We start from the raw sequence: 21,344 nt of genomic DNA on the forward strand, positions 1-21,344 counted from the left end.
AAACAACTAAAAACTAAGGTTTTGGGCATTTTTTTCTCCAAAAGCATTAATTCGTCTAGATATTACCAAGGACACACAATTGTGTGGGTTTCCTGCACGTCATCTTCATCACTTAAGGAAAAATCTAATCTGCGGGAGAGAATCCCGCTGCCATTTTCAAGTATGTTTCTTTTTTTTTGAGTGGTCAGCTTGAAGCGTCCCTCTGTCTCTGACTCCCTCATCGTCATGTGACATGAGTGCGTGACTGTTATGATTTTGCTCAAGAGTATGGTTGACCCGTCTTATCTTGCCCATGCATGGCCAGTCCATAAAGTTTCGCCCTAATCTTAGCCAATTGTGACTTATCATACGAACACCAGCCAATCATTATGGATTTTCTCCGTGTGTATGGATGTTCTCATTCTTCCAGGTCATTGTATTTTCTCCATATTTTTTGGGCCTGGATTCACATTCCTTTTTCTTTTTTTGTAGCTTGTAGCTTTGATGTAAACTACAGAGTTTCATGGGTCTAAAAGTAGCTAAGCTACAGTGAAATGTATTTAAGCACTGCGCCCGTCTCTATCCACTGAGGTTGTAGGCCGGGAACGAGGAAAACATACAAAATACATGTGTCATGTGACTGAGGCTTTATTTCTACTTTTAACATCTATATACATATTGCAATCATTTAAATAGAAAACATACATAAACAGACAAAGATACGCACAGGTTGGCTACAATTTAGTGCAGGGGTGTCCAAAGTCCATTTTTGGCCCGCAACCTTTTTTAAAATTTGGCCTCGGTATATTCTAAAATACAATCAATAAATTATTAATTAATTATACGATATTGTAGTATTATTTTTACAATGCTTTTGTTAATACATATGACACTAATTTGCTTTGTCACTTTGTCAAAACAAAGCCAGGATGGGGATGGTTTTAGTATTTTTAACGTACAAAACATAACAAAGTGCCCCCTCCCTTTTAATTTTCATGCATGCAGTTTGGACACCATGATTTAGTGGTTCAAGTCCATATTTATCATACAAATATGTAATAATGAACGATTAGGCATTATAGTACCTTTTTTCTCATTCAAACATGGCGATCCTATAGTTCCCCTGAGACATTTATAACCAGACCTACATGATCTTCAGTGAAAGTTACACCACTATAATAATATTTAAGAACATGTCGGTAAAGTCAGGTCAGACATCAGTCACTTAAAAAAAACAAGGCGCTTTTATGGTATCACTTTTTAAATATAAACAAAGAATATTTTTTTATTTTCCCAGAAGAGCTACATGAAAATATAGCAGCATTTTTTTTTTTTTTATGAAAATTACACACAGCTAGACTGTGCTCTATTTTAAATTCAGTCCAACAGAAGAAAATGTGCTACCTCCAGCCGGGCTTGCTGGGCTTTGCAGACTCCTTGATGGAGGAGCTGCTGCTGCTAATCCGCTTGTGGCCTTTAAGGGGCGAGAGAGAGTCTCGGGGTGTTCTGCTGCTCTCAGTCTTCTTCAGCAGCGAGGAAGAGGAAGACGATGAGGAGGAGGAGGGGTCAGGGTGACCTGTAGGTCTGGAAGTGGTCTTGGTGACTCTGAGGGAAGTCGTTCTGGTGAAGGAGGAGGCGGGGCCAGACAAAGGGGCAGATTTGGGAACATTAGGTTGAGGAAGGGCGGTTTTTGTCCTCCTAATAGACGAAGAAGCTGTGCTTCGAGTGAAACTGGGGCTTGATGAAGGGGTGGTGCCTTTATGTAGAGGTGTCGCAGGAGCACTCAGACTGGCCCCGCTGCCGAGGGCCCGCAAAGTGGAGCGGCACATTTTTTCCTCCGGCTTTCGGACCGGCGTCTTCCTCTGCAAGTCCTGATTCCGAGCACCTGGAAGTTTTTGTTCCTTTGACTCCTTGAAGAGGATGTAGCATCGGGATGAGGGCGCAGTGGAGGGCTTCTCTCCAGGAGGCTTTTGAGGGGCTGGCGTTCCTCTATTGGTCCTGGAGATAGGAACCACCCTCCTCATGTTCTGGGTCTCCGTGCTGTTGAGGGTGCGCACCTGTTTGGGTTTGACCCCAGTTTTGGAGGTAGTGATGAAGCTCTTAGTGGGCGCCGCTTCTTTGGTCACGTGACAAGAAGCCGCCTTCTTGCGCTTGTCACCTGTCGACCGTGCAGCATTGTGATTGGTGGACCTTTGCAATGCTGCCTCTCGACCAGCCGCTTCTTGCCGGGTAGCGAGATCGGACGTCGTGGGAGGAGTTACGGGGGCGACGCCGAGTGGTGAGGAAGGCACTGGTTGGCTCTTGATGGGTTCTGGCTTACTATTGGTTGAATGCTTTGGTTTATAGGGTTTGTGATTGGCCAGGGCTGAGGAGGCGGGCTTGACCATTTTTTCGCTTGCCGCCTTGCAGACGCCTGTCACGCACCACACGACAACCTTCTCGTCGCCATCCTCCTGCACATCTGTGATGGCGACGTCCTCCTGGTCGCCGTGGAGACCAGCGCTGCTGTGCGACACGTCTTCTGCCCAGCGGGCAGCCTTGGCGGCGACCTCGTTGAAGGCCTTCAGTTCAGGAACCAGCGAGCGCTTCTCTAAAAGCACAGCCATGTTATTGTTAGCCGTGCTGACGTTGTCATCGCCAACCGCTGAAGACATTCGGCGTTCGCCAGGTTCCGAAAGTGATGCCTTGGCGGCAAAGGCCGAACTGAGGTCATTTTTCCCGTTATTGTTCAAGTCGGAGATGGCGTCCTCTTGGCATACATGTGTCAGATGATCGTTGAGGTTTGCGGCGTGCTTTGTTGTTGTACGGCGAGGAGGGTGGCTTTCTGTCAGGGGTGGCGTGTGAGGGGCGGAGTGTGAGCCTGTACACTCCTGGTGGTTTACGATTGCCAATCCGAGTGTCGTCAATTCCCGGTCAATGGCAAGCGAGGGTGAGGTGGATGACGAGTGTCGGGATCGCCGCAAGCTCCCTGTGCGTGCCCGAGGAGAACACAAGCTGCTGGACAGTGAGCAGGACTTTGGCGAGAGGAGCTCCAAGAGCATGCTGGCCTTGTCGTCGGGCAATATGGCTGCGGAAAGGTCCGTCTCGCTGCTGCAGTGCACGCCGAATGCTCCGCCCACCTGCAACACCCACAAGACAATCGTTTCTTTCCCTTGCTCAGCTGTTTGTGTATGTTTGTGTGCTGCTACCTCCTCGCCACCAGCCCAGGAATGTCTCTTCAGCTCCTCCGACACTTGTAACCGACTGCGACGAGCCACTTCCTTCGCTTCTCGCTCTTTGTTGTCCTACAGCCATCAAATATTAAACAGAAATAAAGACTCAAATAAAGCTAACACTCGTCTGCAGGCGTACCTTGACGGCGTCTGTGAACTTGCAGCAAAAACTCTGCAGGACGCTTAAGCAGTCGTCCAGGCGGAACGTCTGGTTGTCCTCGCAGAAGAACTCGGTCAAGTCCCTGGCCTCCTGCTTCAAAAGCTGTCTGTCGCCGCGTAGCGAGCACAGCAACGCCGCTGCATGCTAACGTGACAAAGGCACACAAAAAAACAAACAAACGTGTGACACGGTGAGTTGATACGAAGGATCTACGACATTGGTAGTCAAACTTTTTCCACAAAGTGCCACCTTAGAAAACACTTGGCTCTCCAAGTACCACCATAATGACCAACATTTGAATTCAGTAGCGTAGAAGGCCAAAGTATTCATTAAAAACAAGGCATAGGACACTTGCACACCAATTTTGGCTATGCCCTGAGATTCAAGATTTCTGGAGTTCGATTTTCAGATGGTATTCTCATATACTTAAAGTAAATATGGATCCTGACCCTGAAACTGCTTTGCTTGGCATTTCTAACACTTTAGACAAGATGGGTCGGAATTTTAGCACAGTGGTGGCCTATGGTATGGTCATCGCAAAAAGATGCATTTTGAGAGTGTGGAAATCTGACTCACCACCTAAGTTTGAAGCCTGGTTGAGGGAGCTGGTGGGAATCCTCCACATTAAAAAACTGAGATATGAAATATCCGGTAACTTACATACATTTCGGGATGTGTGGAGACCTATCTTGGAATACCTGAAACTGTAGTCAACCCCCCCTAAGAAGTATTTGTCTTGGCATAATTGATGTGATTGATGAAAGTGGACATTCAACTGATATGTTAAGCCTCTTTGTATGTATTTTGTTTTTACATGTTATAATCTGTGTAAACAACTTCTTCATCCATTATTTTTATTTTCATATTTTATTTATTTATTCATTTATTTTATTACATGTGTATATGTTTGTATTAGGAAAACTGACAGTAAAAATACTTTGGAAAAAAAAACAAAAACAAGGCATAGGTTTTGTTTAAAAAGATTTGGCCACTTTAACATTGCACACAGTTTGACTAGTAACACTGTGTTTAAACATTAGAAAAATAAAACACTGTACTTTAATAAAGGAATGGTGTACCATTAGATGGAGCCCACGTACCATTAGTGGTATCACAGTTTGAGAATTACTGACAAACTGTACCCCGCCTTCCGCCCGAATGCAGCTGAGATAGGCTCCAGCGACCCCCCGCGACCCCGAAAGGGACAAGCGGTAGAAAATGGATGGATGGGATGGACACTACACCTGCAGGAAGCTGTCCAGCTGCTGCAGGAGCTCCATGTCCTTCTGGACGCCCTCCTCCACTGCGCGCGTGCGGGACGTCAGCCACTGCAGTTCGTTGTCCAGCGTCTCCAAGGAGATCCTGCACCATAGAAGTCTTACTAAAGCAGTTTTAAAAGAGCCACAAGAGGGTACCGTTTCTCACCTGGATGCAGCCCGAACATGACGCAACTTCAACGGGAATTCCAACAGCTTCTCGTCTTTTTTCTTAGCTTCCTGCCAAGATTAGCTCGAATCAGTCACAGTTTCCAGCGTGTTTTGTTGTTGTTACTGACCAGAGCCACAAAGTGCAACAGGTTCATCCCCGGTTTGTTGGCTTTGGTGTCGGCCAGAGACAAGAGGGACGACAGCTTGAAGCCCGCCGCGTTGCCAGCAAAGCTCCCCTGAAAGACATTTGGACTTTAGCGTGCGAGCACTTCTTCATCTCACGCACGCTCGCACTCACGGCGTTCAGGATGTTCCCGGCCTGCAGCACCAGGTGGAGAACGGCGTGCAGTTCCTGGCAGCCCAGCACCTCTGGAGGGGGCAAGATGGAGCATGTTGCGGGTTTAGTTCACAGGTGGATAAAAATAGGAAGGGTGTGTGAATATGTTGGGAAGACGTGACGATCATGCAGAGGCGTCACCTTTCGTTGCCGAGCGAAGTGCGCAGACGTCAGCCCTCAGGGCCTCGCATGAACTGGGAAACTCCTCCTTCAACAACATGGCCTCGATGCGTGCCTTGTAACTACAAGGATGGACACGAGACAGACTCATGAGGACATTTCCCCCATTTTAGAATCTCTTTTTATTTATTTTTCAAATTACCCATTTGTTTGAAAAATCAGAAATGGCTTCTCTGCAATGTTCCAAAGACAAAGCGTAAGCTCAGAGGTGAACGTGGTTTTGTTTTTTGTGGAATGATTTGCGTTTGAATATGAGACAGGCCTCTTTGGTCATTTTATTTTCTTATAATGAATTAAAAAGCAAGAAATTATTGGTTTATTTGAATTTTATTTTGAAATACATAAAATATAAAGTAAAGCATTTTTCCTTTTTGTGTTGAAAAAGCAATAATTAGACCCAAATTTTGTTTTAAAATTCATACAGCAAAAATGAAAATTATTTAAATGAAATATAATATAATTGGCCCCTAGTGTGTGAATGTTGTCTGTCTATCTGTGTTGGCCCTGCAATGAGGTGGCGACTTGTCCAGGGTGTACCCCGCCTTCTGCCCGAATGCAGCTAAGATAGGCTCTAGCACCCCCCGCGACCTTGAACGGGACCAGCGGTAGAAAATGGATGGATGGATGGATAATATAATATAGTGTACACATATATAGAGAGAGTATATACAATATATAAGTATTAAAATAAATAAATATAAAATGAATTTTTTTTTTAGATCCAGTTATTGGTTTTCGACACACTTTGACACTCATTGTTGTGAACGCCTCCCTAGGTAGGAGGCCACGGGGAAGACCCAGGACACGTTGGGAAGACTATGTCTCCCGGCTGGCCTGGGAACGCCTCGGGATCCCCCGGGAGGAGCTGGATGAAGTGGCTGGGGAGAGGGAAGTCTGGGCTTCCCTGCTTAGGCTTCTGCCCCTGCGACCTGACCTCGGATAAGCGGTAGAAGATGGATGGATGTTGCGTATTTCAAAATAAAATTCAGATAATAATTTTGATTTTTAATTCCATTTTGACGAAACGAAAATTTCATTGACTGTCTTTAAATATCTTCTTTAAAAATGTCTCCTTTTTTTGGCCAGGTTTGGAACAAGTTTGGAAAAAGGCAAGATTGTTTTATAAACCTCTCCGCCATGTCTCCATGGTTTGATTTTAAAAAATGGATTTAAGAAGATCCCAAATACACACAAAGAAGTACAAACACCCCCTCAAGGCTTATTTTTTCCATTATTGAATGTTGTGAGTTTATGAATTTGTCATCAATGTTTTAAGTGTTCCTTGTAACCTTAACCTCAAAAAGCACAGGATGGGAAAACAAATATTGTATTGATGTTTTACTTGTTTTATATTGCAAAAATTTAAGAGTAGACACTAGTTGGCAGGAAAAGCACATACTCAGCCCTCATTGTTTGTTGTTTGCAAATGAGCAAAATCTGTTCTTAATTGTTTTACCCTGGATAATTAAAGATTAAATAAGTATATAAATACATGTACACATCGAGAGGAGCCAGATGAGGTGGTTCGGGCATCTGGTCAGGATGCCACCCGAACGCCTCCCTAGGGAGGTGTTTAGGGCACGTCCGACCGGTAGGAGGCCACGGGGAAGACCCAGGACACGTTGGGAAGACTATATCTACCGGCTGGCCTGGGAACGCCCCGGGGTCCCCCGGGAAGAGCTGGACGAAGTGGTTGGGGAGAGGGAAGTCTGGGCTTCCCTGCTTAGGCTGCTGCACCCCCGACCTGACCTTGGATAAGCGGAAGAAGACGGATGGATGGAGGGATAAATACATGTAAAAGTGGAAGGGTAAATGTTGGATATGCCACATTACCGAGAATACTTATTGCCGTATACAGGAACAGGAAATAGGTGTTACATTTGTGCCGTTTGAGCAATAAAGACTTAATATTTTGTTACAAGAAAATAACATACTTTTTGATTAGAGAGTTGACGTAAACATTTGAGTGCCGCTCAGAGACAATTTTTTTTTGCCGGAAATCATGTTGATTTGCAAAAATGTGCAGCCAAGTTGCAGGTGTTAGACATAACTTGGTTGAATTTGTGTGAATTGGAGCGATCGCAATATCGCACATTTCTGAAGGGATTTACTTTTTACGTTTTTCATGTTTTTCTTACTTATGTAATATCGGATTTGGTTTAAGCTTAGTTTTTTGTATTGATTCAATTGTATCTGTTTTTATAGTGGTTTACTTTGGAAATCTTGAGCCGCTTTTTTATGTCTCAATTTTAGTGCTATCATTTTTTTTATTTTTTTTTAGAATACTTACGATTAATCGCCTGTATAATTTAAGTCAACTTAAAAAAAGAGTCCAATATATAGACAGAAATGCAATTATATTATGAGAAGGTCATCCAGGACAATTTTTTTAATGTTTTACTTGAATACACAATATTTACTTGTTCAAAACAGTTTTATCTCAAGTCTATTTTGCAGTGGAATTTGCCAGTGAGCACACCAGTCGAAGTTTCCTCACTCATCTTTGCACTGACGTATACATTGACCTGATCACTGAATAACAACCCATGCCGCATTTCAGCTAACCACCTACAGTTAGGGTAAAGGAATATGAACAGTTGATTAATCTACGTATATGATTAATGCAATAGTTTTTGTTGATTACATGATTTAACTCCTTATTTTTGACAGCCCTATATTATTTTATTCATTACTTTTGGTCTACTGGTTATTTTCCATCCGTCCATTTTCTATACCGCTTATCATAATTAGGCGTGGTCACCTTAAAGGCCTACTGAAATGAAATTCTTTTATTTAAACGGGGATAGCAGATCCATTCTATGTGTCATACTTGATCATTTTGCGATATTGCCTTATTTTTGCTGAAAGGATTTAGTAGAGAACAACGACGATAAAGATCGCAACTTTTGGTATCTGATAAAAAAAAGCCTTGCCCCTACCGGAAGTAGCGTGACGACACCGGGGGAAGGACTGCTCATATTTTCCTATTGTTTACACCAGCAGCGAGAGAGATTCGGACAGAGAAAGCGACAATTACCCAATTAATTTGAGCGAGGATGAAAGATTCGTGGATGAGGAATGTTAGAGTGAAGGACTAGATGCAGTGCAAGACATATCTTTTTTCGCTCTGACCGTAACTTAGGTACAAGCTGGCTCATTGGATTCCACACTCTCTCCTTTTTCTATTGTGGATCACGGATTTGTATTTCAAACCACCTCGGATATTATATCGTCTTGAAAATGAGAGTCGAGAACGCGAAATGGACATTCACAGTGACTTTTATCTCCACGACAATACATCGACGAAACACTTTAGCTACGGAGCTAACGTGATAGCATCGTGCTTAACTGCATATAGAAACAAAATAAATAAATCCCTGACTGGAAGGATAGACAGAAGATCAACAATACTATTAAACCAGGGACATGTAAATACACGGTTAATGCTTTCCAGCCTGGCGAAGGTTAACAATGCTGTTGCTAACGACGCCATTGAAGCTAACTTAGCAACCGGACCTCACAGAGCTATGCTAAAAACATTAGCTATCCACCTACGCCAGCCAGCCCTCATCTGTTCATCAACACCCGTGCTCACCTGCGTTCCAGCGATTGACGGTGCGACGAAGCACTTCCCCCGATCACAGATGCGGTCGGCGAGACGGAGGAAGTTAAGGTTAGTTCGGCGGCTAACGCGTCTGCTATCCATCTCTGTCTTCCTGGTTGTGTTGCTGTAGTCTGCCGCTAATACACCGATCCCACCTACAACTTTCTTCTTTGCAGTCTCCATTGTTCATTAAACAAATTGCAAAAGATTCACCAACACAGATGTCCAGAATACTGTAGAATTTTGAAATGAAAACAAAGCTTTTTTGTATTGTATTCAATGGGGTACCAATACTTCCGCATCAACTGATTCCGTCACGCGCATACGTCATCATATCTAGACGTTTTCAACCGGAAGTGTGGCGGGAAATTTAAAATTGCAATTTATAAATTAACATGGCCGTATTGGCATGTGTTGCAATGTTAAGATTTCATCATTGATATATAAACTATCAGACTGTGTGGTCGGTAGTAGTGGGTTTCAGTAGGCCTTTAAACTGGTCGCCAGCCAATTGCAGGGCACACATAGACAATCATGCACACTCACATTCATACCCATGGACAATTTAGAGTCTTCAATTGACCTAAGATGAATATTATTGGAAGGTGGGAGGAAGCCGGAGTACCCGGAGAAAAATCACACACGCACGGGGAGATCATTTCAACTCCACACAGAGATGTCCTGACTCTGTGGACCGTGCGTCACGCTCTCGAAAGAAAGTTGGATCAGCAGTTCACCTGGGGAGTTGAATCAGCAGGTACACAAAGGCGTCGGCAAATGAGAGCTTGGAGATGTCGCTGTGGTATGCAGTCATCTTCTCCACCTGGGCAAAGAGAAAACATGCGGGCACAATTAGCACAAGTGTGCTTTCAAAAGGTTGCCAGTGGTGTGAAAGTCATGCCGTGGTGTTGTTCACAATGAACTTAACTAACACAGTTCGCTTCTCTTTCTCACCCTCTATTTATCTGCTTTCTTTTGTATTTCAAGTTATCATTACATAAATGTATTGTTGCATTTGAAACAATTGTATTGTTGATAATAGAGGTAATTATTGTATTCATTCATTATCAATAGTGTTATTTTATTAGTATTTTTTGCTTCATTTGTAGTGCAATAATGTTCATTGTCATTTCTGTGTTAATGCTCCAAAGCTCCTCAGATTTTGGCGCGCTCTACCTTCCTCATTTTTCACCTGATTCAAACCGTTTCAACTTCAAACTGTTCAGCCTATTCGGGAATTGCGGGCTTTCCCTTGACAAATTCCAAAAATTCCCAGATTTCCCAGAATTCCAGGTTTTCCGGGACATTTTTCTCATTCAAAATGAATTGGCCCTTTTTCAAACTTCCACCATTTCCAAAATATTCAACCTATTCAAACCATTCCACCTTCAACACATTCCACCATCCTGGAAATTCAGACTACCCTTTTTCCAAGTTCAAAGACATTTTTCAAAACCCCATTTCCACCCTTTTTTCTGGCGACTACTCCTTCCACATTTTTCAATGCATTTCAACTGTTCCACCGCCAAAACATTCATCTTTAAATAGGACAACAAACTAAGTTGTTTTTTGAACTGGGAACATTGCTGGTTTTCCCGAAATTCCGTAATATCATTTCTCAATTCAACATGTTACTACTTCAACATTTCTCGACCGATTTGAAAAATTCCAACACCATTTCACATTTGTTAGCATTTTCAAAAAAATTCCCTCTTCTCCCCAAATTCCCACATTTAATGAAATTCCCATTGAAATGAATGGGACATTTTTCTAAGTTCCAAACCAAATTCCGTTTTTTCTGGAAATTTAAACTGTTCAACATTCAAACTATCCATCCATCCATTTTCTACCGCTTATTCCCTTTGGGGTTGCGGGGGGCGCTGGAGCCTATCTCAGCTACAATTGGCCGGAAGGCGGGGTACACCCTGGACAAGTCATTCAAACTATTCCAACATTAAAACTATTCTTACATTCATACTACAATCTCCCAGTATTTCAGTTCAACTTCAGCATTAGAGCATTTAGGAATTGCCTCTTCTAGTTAATATTTACTTCAATAACTGCTTCTTTGCTATCACTTTTCTTATCATATTTGTACGTATTGTATTTGCTGATGTTGTTCTGTTATTTTTGTGGTTGTTATTGTTACTGTTGTTGTTGCGGTCTTATCCCCCTCTTGTCCCTGCAATTACCCCCTCTGTCTTCTTTTTTTTGTCTTTATATCCCCTCCTGCTGCGGTCCGGCTGCGCCAAACATTAATATAAATCCATTTAATAAAGTCAAAAACAAATAAGGCAACAAGAGAAGTATCCCACACTTCACATCAACAGTATGATTTGCCTCAGTAGCTGGACAGGACAAAAAAACACAACTAACTTATTAGCGCTTTTAACGCTGACTGAGTGGTTTATTCCTTACTTACAACATTGGTTCTGTTGTGCAATATTACTAATGAAAGCTTTCTTTCCCACTTTCTCACACACTCCAGATCCTTAACCGTTACAAGTTGGTCAGTGTGAAAGCGTGTCACCTCATCCGTCTCGGGCAGCAGCTTCAGCAGCTCTCTCAGAGGCTCCGCCCCATACGGCTCACTGTTGCCATGGCGGATGTCATCAATGATGGCCTGATTGGACCTGAAAGATGATCATAATGGGGAATTAACAGGAAGTGCATCAATGCTATGTCAGTATTCCCATTAGAGCATCACGTTCACACCGCCATGTGTCACCGTGTTAAGTAAACACGCTCTGAACATCGCAAACACAAACACAGTCGTCATGCCAGGCCGTGTGCACGACTTCACGCCATCATGACACCAGCATTGTTGCGTGTGTTTCACCCACAACACCTTGGCAATGAGGGTGAGCAGTCGCGCACACGCCACACCATCATAAAAGTGAGTTACCTCTTGAACTGCTTGAGGAAGATGGCCACGTTCATGCCCCTCTTGGTGTCCATGATGGAGACCTGCAGGGCGACAGGTGGTCACATTCACCTTACACAACATCATCGTCATCAGGCGTCACCTTACCACATCCTTCGTCTCTCGTAGTGAGCTGCGGACCCTCCCTCCCCTCATGGGCACGGTCTTAGTGTTCGATTGGCCAAACAGCTCCTCCACCGTTTGGGCATCGATCTCGTACTGCTGCTGCACCCGCCCCTGAGTCCAAAGGTTGGCGCGTCCCCTTACCTGCCAGGAAGTTACACACCTCACAGTATCTGGCAAGACGACGCCCCTCACACCACAGCTACCATTTGAATACATCTTCTTATGTACACTATATTGCCAAAAGTATTTGGCCACCTGCCTTGACTCACATAATATGAACTTGAAATGCCATCCCATTCCTAACCCATAGGGTTCAATATGATGTCGGTCCACCTTTTGCAGCTATTACAGCTTCAACTCTTCTGGGAAGGCTGACCACAAGGTTGTGGAGTGTGTTCATAGGAAGGTGAGGTCACACACTGATGTTGATCGAGAAGGCCTGGCTCTCAGTCTCCGTTCTAATTCATCCCAAAGGTGTTCTATCGGGTTCAGGTCAGGACTCTGTGCAGGCCAGTCAAGTTCATCCACACCAGGCTCTGTCATCCATGTCATTATAGACCTCGCTTTGTGCACTGGTGCACAGTCATGTTGGAAGAGGAAGGGGCCCGCTCCAAACTCTTCCCACAAAGTTGGGAGCATGCAATTGTCAAAAATGTTTTGGTATTCTGGAGCATTGAAATTTGCATTCACTGGAATTAAGGGGCCAAGCCCAACTCCTGAAAAACAACCTAACACCATATTTCCTCCTCCACAAAATTTCACACTCAGCATAATGCAGTCCGAAATGTACAGTTCTCCTGGCAACCTCCAAACCCAGACTCGTCCATCAGATTGTCAGATGGAAAAGCGTGATTCATCACTCCAGAGAAGGCGTCTCCACTGCTCTAGAGTCCAGTGGCGACGTGCTTTACACCACTGCATCTGATGCTTTGCATTGGACTTGGTGATGTATGGCTTAGATGCAGCTGCTTGGCCATGGAAACCCATTCCATGAAGCTCTCTGCGTACTGTACGTGGGCTAATTGGAAGGTCACATGAAGTTTGGAGCTCTGTAGCAACTCTTTGCACTATGCGCTTTTGCATCCGCGGACCCCTCTCTGTCAGTTTACGTGGCCTACCGCTTGTGGCTGAGTTGCTGTTGTTCCCAAACTATTACATTTTCTTATAATAAAGCCGACAGTTGACTTTGGAATATTTATGAACGAGGAAATTTTACGACTGGATTTGTTGCACAGGTGGCATTCTATGACATATGACAGTTCCATGCTGGAAATCACTGAGCTCCTGAGAGCGGCCCATTCTTTCACAAATGTTTGTAGAAACAGTCTCCATGCCTAAGTGCTTGATTTTATACACCTGTGGCCGGGCCAAGTGATTAGGACACCTGATTCTGATCATTTGGATGGGTGGCCGAATACATTTAGCAATATAGTGTATCTTGTCTATACTTTAGAGTAGTCAGTGTACAGCTTGTTTAGCAATACAGATGTACTATTCCCTTAAAATGAGCAAACATTATACCTCATTGGTACTTAACACTTAAGAGTGTTTTGAGTGTTATGCTTTAAGTTAAATTCGAGTTATAGGCTTCCTCGCCGTTGTAGAAGCGAAGATCCGCCCAAAACATCTTGTATTACTCGCTAGCATTAGCTTATAGCGAGAGATGGACATAGCTTGGTTTTTCCAATCAAAGCAAGTGTGAGGGACAGTGCTAGGAAGAAAAACGGACAATATTCATTGAAATAAATAAATAAATAATTAAAAACACGAGAGCGCGTGTCGCCAACTTGGTGAAGCAATTCAAACGTATCACTGCTGGTTTGCACCACAGTGAAGCAAAATGAGTCTAATGCAAGCCAAGGATGTAAAATAATAAAAGAATGTAAACAGCAGACATTTATCCGTGAAAATATGGAGAAGCTGCTAATGGTGTGTTTGACAGAGAAGCAACTGGAAGGACATACCATAGAAGTAAATGCTGTACATTATTACTACATTACTTTAGACCAGGGGGCCCCATTACGTCGATCGCGAGCTACCGGTCGATTGGCATTGAAAAAATAGACCTAAAAACTAGGGATCATCAATCTTCACTATGACGTCACTTTCGTCCCTTGATTGACATTAAAGGCACCCAAGGATCTTGTGAGATGACGCTGGCTGCAGCAAGCTCAGTGTGAAAGACAAAACACTATCAGGAAGGCGAGGAATAGACTCTCGCGCCGTACCTGCCATCAAAAACCTAAAGACCGACCATCCAGTTCCTATCTTCACAATAAAAGTGCAGCTCCATCCTGCCTTCGCTAACAAAATAAGAGCCTCAGAAAGCTAGCGCACACAAGCTAGCAAGCTACAGATTTTTTATCAATGTATTTCTTGTCAAGGACAGACACGAGTATGGAAGCTGGACAAATACGACGCCAAAAACCAACCACTTCCATGTGGTATTGGACAGAACGTGTCACGACTGGGTTCTGCTTCTCCGGAAGGCAAAGGAAAATTGGCGCGAGCCAGACGTGAGTTTGAATACATGTTTAATTTTAACAATAAAAAAAAGGAATAAACAAAAGGCGCTCACAGCGGAGGTAAAAAACTTGACTAGGAAAACAAAAGGCGCGCACAAAGGCGGAAATACAAAACTTGGTAATAAACACAAAACTTGCACAAATGCATAAACTATGAACAATTAAACAAAAACACTAACTGTGGCATAAATGAACAAAACTTACTTGGCAAAGAACTGTGACACGACATGAAGCAGAGTGCTGAAATAGTGTGAGGACGCCAGGACGAACAACAGAAACAGACAGATTTAAATAGTGACGTGATCAGTGAAAACAGGTGCGTGACAAGACAGGTGAACAGGTGCGTGACATGACAGGTGAAAACTAATGGGTGACCATGGAAACCAAAACAAACAAGGAAGTGCAACCAGGAACTAAAAAGAGTCCAAAAAACAAACACATGGCCAAAACAAAAACATGAACAGACATGACGCATGACCAAAACAAAAACATGAACAGACATGACAGAACCCTCCCCCCTTACGGACAGATCCCAGATGTCCAAAAAACAGGATCAAGAGTCATGGGAGGGCGGGAGGGGGATGTGGCGGTGGGTCGCCAGGCCAAGTGGCCCCGAATCCACCGAGGCATAGTCATAGGCAGGCGAGGTGGGCGACCCGGGAAGGGCCACATGCGTGGCCGACTAAGAGGTGGGCGCACTTGGCGTGGCGGACGACTAGGTAGTGGCCACATTCGTGGCCGACGAGGAGGCAGGCGCGTCGTCGTCGTTGCAGGCGTGGAAGCAGCCGATGACGCAGGTGCAGCAGACGAAGCAGGCAGCGAAGCTCGGCGTGGTGCGTCAGGCGGAGAGTCTCTGCGTGGCGGGTCTTGGCGAGGGTCTTGGTCTTGGCGTGGGGGGTCTTGGTCTTGGTCTAGGTCTTGGCGTGGGGGGTCTTGGTCTTGGTCTTGGTGTTGGCATGGTTGGTCTTGGACTTGGCGTGGTTGGTCTTGGTCTTGGACTTGGCGTGGTTGGTCTTGGTCTTGGACTTGGCGGGGTTGGCCTTGGACTTGGTCTTGGCGTGGTTGGTCTTGGCGTGGTTGGTCTTGGACTTGGTCTTGGTGTGGCGGTGCTTGGACTTGGTCTTGGTTTGGGGGTGCTTGGTTTTGGCGTGGAGCTGCGACTGGCGGCACTTGGCGTCGTGGAGCTGCGACTGGCGGCACTTGGCGTCGTGGAGCTGCGACTGGCGGCACTTGGCGTCGTGGAGCTGCGACTGGCGGCACTGGGCGTCGTGGAGCTGCGACTGGCGGCACTGGGCGTCGTGGAGCTGCGACTGGCGGCATTGGGCGTCGTGAAGCTGCGACAGGCGGCACTTGGCGTCGTGAAGCTGCGACTGGCGGCACTTGGCGTCGTGAAGCTGCGACTGGCGGCACTTGGCGTCGTGAAGCTGCGACTGGCGGCACTTGGCGTCGTGAAGCTGCGACTGGCGGCACTTGGCGTCGTGGAGCTGCGACTGGCGGCACTTGGCGTCGTGGAGCTGCGACTGGCGGCACTTGGCGTCGTGGAGCTGCGACTGGCGGCACTTGGCGTCGTGGAGCTGCGACTGGCGGCGCTTGGCGTGGAGCAGGTACTGGTGGCGCTTGGCGTGGAGCAGGTACTGGTGGCGCTTGGCGTGGAGCAGGTGGAGCAGGTACTGGTGGCGCTTGGCGTGGAGCAGGTACTGGTGGCGCTTGGCGTGGTGGGGCTTGGCGTGGAGCTGGGCGTGGAGCAGGTGGAGGTGGCCTAGCTGGAGGCTGTGGCTTGGCATGGCGAAAGACTGATGGTGGGGGCCGTGCTGGTGGCTGCGGCTTGGCAGGTCGAAAGACAGGTGGTGGTGGCCGAGCTGGAGGCTGTGGCTTGGCATGGCGATGCTGAACCACCCCACCTGAACATTTCCCAGCCCTAGCCCCCCCCTCAAGGAGCGGATACCAGACGCGCTCCCCGCTGTCTGGAACCGTTTTTTGGGGTGGGTGGAGGGAGGTCAGGAGGGGGGTAAAATCCTCCCCTATCAATTGTCCAAAATGTCTCTCTTTTTGTACCTGGGATTGAGGGGGTGAAAAAAAAAAATTGTGACTTGGGCGTGGCTTGAGTCCTGGGGGGCGGGGCATGAAATTCAGATGGCTGTGACTGATATGCTCTAATGTCCAAAATCATGTTCTGATAATATTTGATCATAGAAACAGAGTCCTTTGTTGAGGGCGGCTGATCAAAAGTAAAAGAGTTCAGAGAAAAAAAATCTTGAGCTGTGATGTCATCAGGGTGAAGCCGGGCTGCCTGTGGCTTGCTTCCGCCCGGAGGGGGAGGAGCTTGCGGGAGTGAGGCGTCCTCTTTGTTTGCGGAAGCCCTCCCTGACGTCCTTCGTCGGGAGCGGCGCTTCCGGGATTGCGGTGACGCAGCGCAGTCCTCGGAACAAATGGAGTCTCTGTACTCCATGGAGGAGTAGCGCAGCGATTCCTCCTCCATGGCGCGGAGGACCTCCCTCGCTGCCTCGTCAAAATTGTCCAATTTTTTTGCGGAGAAACTCTTCTGCTGGCGTCCTACTGTCACGACTGGGTTCTTGGGTTTTGCTTCTCCGGAAGGCAAAGGAAAATTGGCGCGAGCCAGACGTGAGTTTGAATACATGTTTAATTTTAACAATAAAAAAAAGGAATAAACAGAAGGCGCTCACAGCGGAGGTAAAAAACTTGACTAGGAAAACAAAAGGCGCGCACAAAGGCGGAAATACAAAACTTGGTAATAAACACAAAACTTGCACAAATGCATAAACTATGAACAATTAAACAAAAACACTAACTGTGGCATAAATGAACAAAAGTTACTTGGCAAAGAACTGTGACATGACATGAAGCAGAGTGCTGAAATAGTGTGAGGACGCCAGGACGAACAACAGAAACAGACAGATTTAAATAGTGACGTGATCAGTGAAAACAGGTGCGTGACAAGACAGGTGAACAGGTGCGTGACATGACAGGTGAAAACTAATGGGTGACCATGGAAACCAAACCAAACAAGGAAGTGCAACCAGGAACTAAAAAGAGTCCAAAAAACAAACACGTGACCAAAACAAAAACATGAACAGACATGACGCATGACCAAAACAAAAACATGAACAGACATGACAGAACGGAGGACTTTTTTTCTCCTCCACAAAGTAAGTTCGAAAATGTAGAAGTTATCAGCCCGACTGTGAATCCTGTCTTGATTGCAATCAATGCAAGTCATCAGAATCAGGTAACACACCAACTCATATTCTCGTCTTCATGAAAGAAGTGTATCTATATGTGTTACACATCCTTGTATTTTCATTAAAAGATGAGCTTCAAGAGGTAGTCACCTGAAATGGCTTTCACTTCACAGGTGTGCTTGAAGCTCTTTGAGAGAATGGCAAGAGTGTGCAAAGCAGTAATCAGAGCAAAGGGTGGCTATTTTGAAGAAATATTAGAATATAAAACATGTTTTCAATTATTTCACTTTTTTTGGTTAAGTACATAACTCCACATGTGTTCAATCATAGTTTTGATGCCTTCAGTGACAATCTACAATGTAAATAGTCATGAAAATAAAGAAAACAAATTGAATTATAAGGCGTGTCCAAACTTTTGGCCTGTACTGTATATATTCACACACATTTGAAGATGAGGAGATCACCTCGACTTGGTCATTTGAAAAGTAGCTCACCTCCTGAAAAAGTGTGGACACCCCTGCTTTAGGCCAGTGTTTTTCAACCACTGTGCCACGGCACACTAGTGTGACATGAGACACAGTCTGGTGTGCCGTGGGAGATTATCTAATTTCACCTATTTAGGTTAAAAATATTTTTTGCAAACCAGTAATTATAGTCTGCAAATTATGTGTTGTTGTTGAGTGTCTGTGCTGTCTAGAGCTCAGCGGAGTAACCGTGTTATACTCTTCCATATCAGTAGGTGGTAGTCGGTAGCTAATTGCTTTTTAGATGTCGGAAACAGCGGGAAGCAGCGTGCAGGTAAAGAGGTATCTAATGTTTAAACCAAAAATAAACAAAAGGTGAGTGCCCCTAAGAAAAGGCATTGAAGCTTAGGGAAAGCTATGCAGAACGAAACTAAAACTGAACTGGCTACAAAGTAAACAAAAACAGAATGCTGGATGACAGCAAAGACTTACAGCGTGTGGAGCAGACGGCGTCCACAAAGTACATCCGTACATGACATGACAATCAACACCAAAATAGGAGCGCAAGACAAGAACTAAAACACTACACACAGGAAAACACAGAAAAACTCAAAATAAGTCAGGGCGGGATGTGACAGGTCGTGACAGTAGACCTACTTTGAGACAAATGCTATAGTGATGCATGCTTGGTTATGGTTATGGTTGGAATTCATATCCGACAATTGCGACAACGACTTTTTACTGTCAACTGAGTTTCGTTTTTAACGATTTCTGCTGGTGGTGTGCCCCCGGATTTTTTCAACGCAAAAAATGTGTCTTGGCTCAAAAAAGGTTGAAAAACACTGCTTTAGGCAATACTGTACTTGATTGTTCTACATTCTGTTGTATTGTTTTTAATGTGGAAATACTGTCAAAGTGTTTGAGTACCTTGAAGGTAGAAAAGCGCTATACAAGTATAACCCAAGAAGAATATAATATTTCTAATCTAAAAGTGTGTTTTGCTTTTTAAAAGGCATGTTACATGATAAAAGTGTGCTGTTTTGTTGGGGGGGTTTGGGCAGGCACCAATCAAAAGTTAAAGTTAAAGTACCAATGATTGTCACACACACACTAGGTGTGGTGATATTTGTCCTCTGCATTTGACCCATTCCCTTGTTCACCCCCTGGGAGGTGAGGGGAGCAGTGGGCAGCAGCGGTGCCGCGCCCGTGAATCAGTTTTGGTGATTTAACCCCCAATTCCAACCCTTGATGCTGAGTGCCAAGCAGGTAGGTAATGGGTCGCATTTTTATAGTCTTTGGCATGACTCGGCCGGGGTTTGAACTCACAACCTACCGATCTCAGGGCGGACACTCTAACCACTAGGCCACTGAGTGATTGATTTCAATTTTTGTTTCTGTGGGAGACGATTATTATTAAATGTTTTGAGTTAAGAGCTCTGTCACAGAACCAATTAAGTGCGTAGGTTGAGGTACTACTGTGTTGTGTTGTTTGAATATCTGGCAACGCAAGCAAGTTCATTCTGTCTGGCCTACAGTCAAGCATGGTGGTGGTGGTGTCATGGTTTGGGGGTGCATGGGTGCTGCCACTACTGGGGAGCTGGGGAACAAGGATCACAGTGTAAGCGCCATTGTTATCCAGCACTGCTTTGATCCTCTTGGACATGGACTTGAGCGGAGAGACACATGTTCCTTTCACTTGAGAATACACCACATATGTTTCATTGTGCTCAGGTGTAGAGGAAACATACTTGGACACTCCATCATCTCCACCTTGAGCTTCCTCAGCCAGGCACTTGATTATCTTGGAGGTGTGCTTGGCTTCTTTACTATTTAAATAAACTGCCATGCGACCCAGTTTCTAACTTTTTAATGTCATGGTACATGTCAATTAGGGATGGACAATATGGCCTGAAATCTATATCGCGATGTATTTTGCAGCCTTGTGCGCTAACAATATATATATCACAATATATTATTTGGTATGTCAATTGTAATAGAACCATTTCAAAACAGGTTGAAAGGCTCCTAATTTGGCTGCTGACGTATGCGGTAACAAATTGCGTCATTTCCAGTTGTATTCCTCAAAACAATTATGTTGCTTATTTTGTGTTTTTTTTAAATCTACATTTCTGTTAAAATGTAAAACGCACTGATTCTTTTGTTGTATGGCTGCTTTACATTATTTTTGGGCGATACTAGAAAGTAGTTACAGGGTCATATCATAGTTGATGCTGATATTTAAAAATTTCGAGACCATTGAATGATTACATTTTTGATCACAATTATAATTAGACAAAACCACAGGATGGCGGTGTAACAATAATGATTATATATTTGAATTACTTCCTATTACTGGCTCTGATGTAAGTCTTTTGGTGTTTGCCTCTAAGACTCTCCTGTTTCCAGGGTCTTATTTTCTAAGTTTGTAAAAAAAAAAAAAAAATATCAAAAACAACATAAGATTTTGTGATAATAAAAAAATATCCATCTTCTAACTGTGGTATAAACTGTACACTGATGCTATATTTGATATCGTTACTGTCGAGATTTGTCTCTATCCGCCCACATATGTTCACATTCAAGAGCTCTAGCTTAGCGGTTAGCATATCCTCCTATGGTGTGTAGTGTAGCATGCTTAGCTATTCCTCGTCCTCCTTGGATGATACTTGTAAGAAACATAGTTTATTTGCCACCATGGCGTTGAGGATTGCTGACTTAGAAGCAGCGTTGCACTCTGGAGGGACGTTAGCCGCTCGTAAGAATGCTACATTGTGGCGAGGACGCGGCCGTTATCTGGTCTTTGTCAAATGTTCCGGACACACTAGAATGTGTCATCGACATGCATTGTAAAGATCGTCAGCCAAAATTGTATAATTTTTATTGTCTTTATCGCGTAATCCTAATGTCAACTACTGCATTTCTATTGCAGTCTTTCAGCAAATAAAAACGCTATTTCAAAAATTCCGATAAAGTACATTTGCGACTTGTTGGCGTTTCCGTTAAAGGGTGTTTTGCGTCATGAGCTGTAATTCTCGTAAAAATCTCATCCCACGAGACTCAACTTTGAGGAAGATATTGCAGCCAGCGCTGATGTCAATAGATGACGAAGGCAGTGGGTGATCGATCAAAGGTAACGTCCTTACGGCCCCCTTGACACTTATTTGGGCATGTGGGTCTCCCAGAGCCTGCGAGTAGGCCTCTATGGTG

The 21,344-nt window shown here is 44.6% G+C and overlaps 1 protein-coding gene across 1 annotated transcript in view; it reads right to left on the reverse strand.

The window, feature by feature from the left end:
* Positions 1 to 656: 656 nt before the first annotated feature.
* LOC133662112 (FH2 domain-containing protein 1-like) overlaps positions 657 to 21,344 on the reverse strand; it is a 40,504-nt gene continuing 19,816 nt past the window's right edge. The window contains exons 3-14 of the mRNA XM_062065808.1: positions 11,931 to 12,089; positions 11,805 to 11,866; positions 11,430 to 11,532; positions 9,637 to 9,722; positions 5,257 to 5,357; positions 5,077 to 5,147; positions 4,907 to 5,014; positions 4,777 to 4,847; positions 4,596 to 4,713; positions 3,331 to 3,495; positions 3,168 to 3,263; positions 657 to 3,098 (exon numbers count right to left, since the gene is read on the reverse strand). Coding sequence (XP_061921792.1) covers positions 1,380 to 3,098; positions 3,168 to 3,263; positions 3,331 to 3,495; positions 4,596 to 4,713; positions 4,777 to 4,847; positions 4,907 to 5,014; positions 5,077 to 5,147; positions 5,257 to 5,357; positions 9,637 to 9,722; positions 11,430 to 11,532; positions 11,805 to 11,866; positions 11,931 to 12,089 — 2,859 coding nt within the window. The 3' untranslated portion in view covers positions 657 to 1,379. The remainder of the gene's footprint in view (positions 3,099 to 3,167; positions 3,264 to 3,330; positions 3,496 to 4,595; positions 4,714 to 4,776; positions 4,848 to 4,906; positions 5,015 to 5,076; positions 5,148 to 5,256; positions 5,358 to 9,636; positions 9,723 to 11,429; positions 11,533 to 11,804; positions 11,867 to 11,930; positions 12,090 to 21,344) is intronic.

The sequence above is a fragment of the Entelurus aequoreus genome, linkage group LG12, assembly GCF_033978785.1.
Source record: "Entelurus aequoreus isolate RoL-2023_Sb linkage group LG12, RoL_Eaeq_v1.1, whole genome shotgun sequence".
Classification (NCBI taxonomy): Eukaryota; Metazoa; Chordata; class Actinopteri; order Syngnathiformes; family Syngnathidae; genus Entelurus; species Entelurus aequoreus.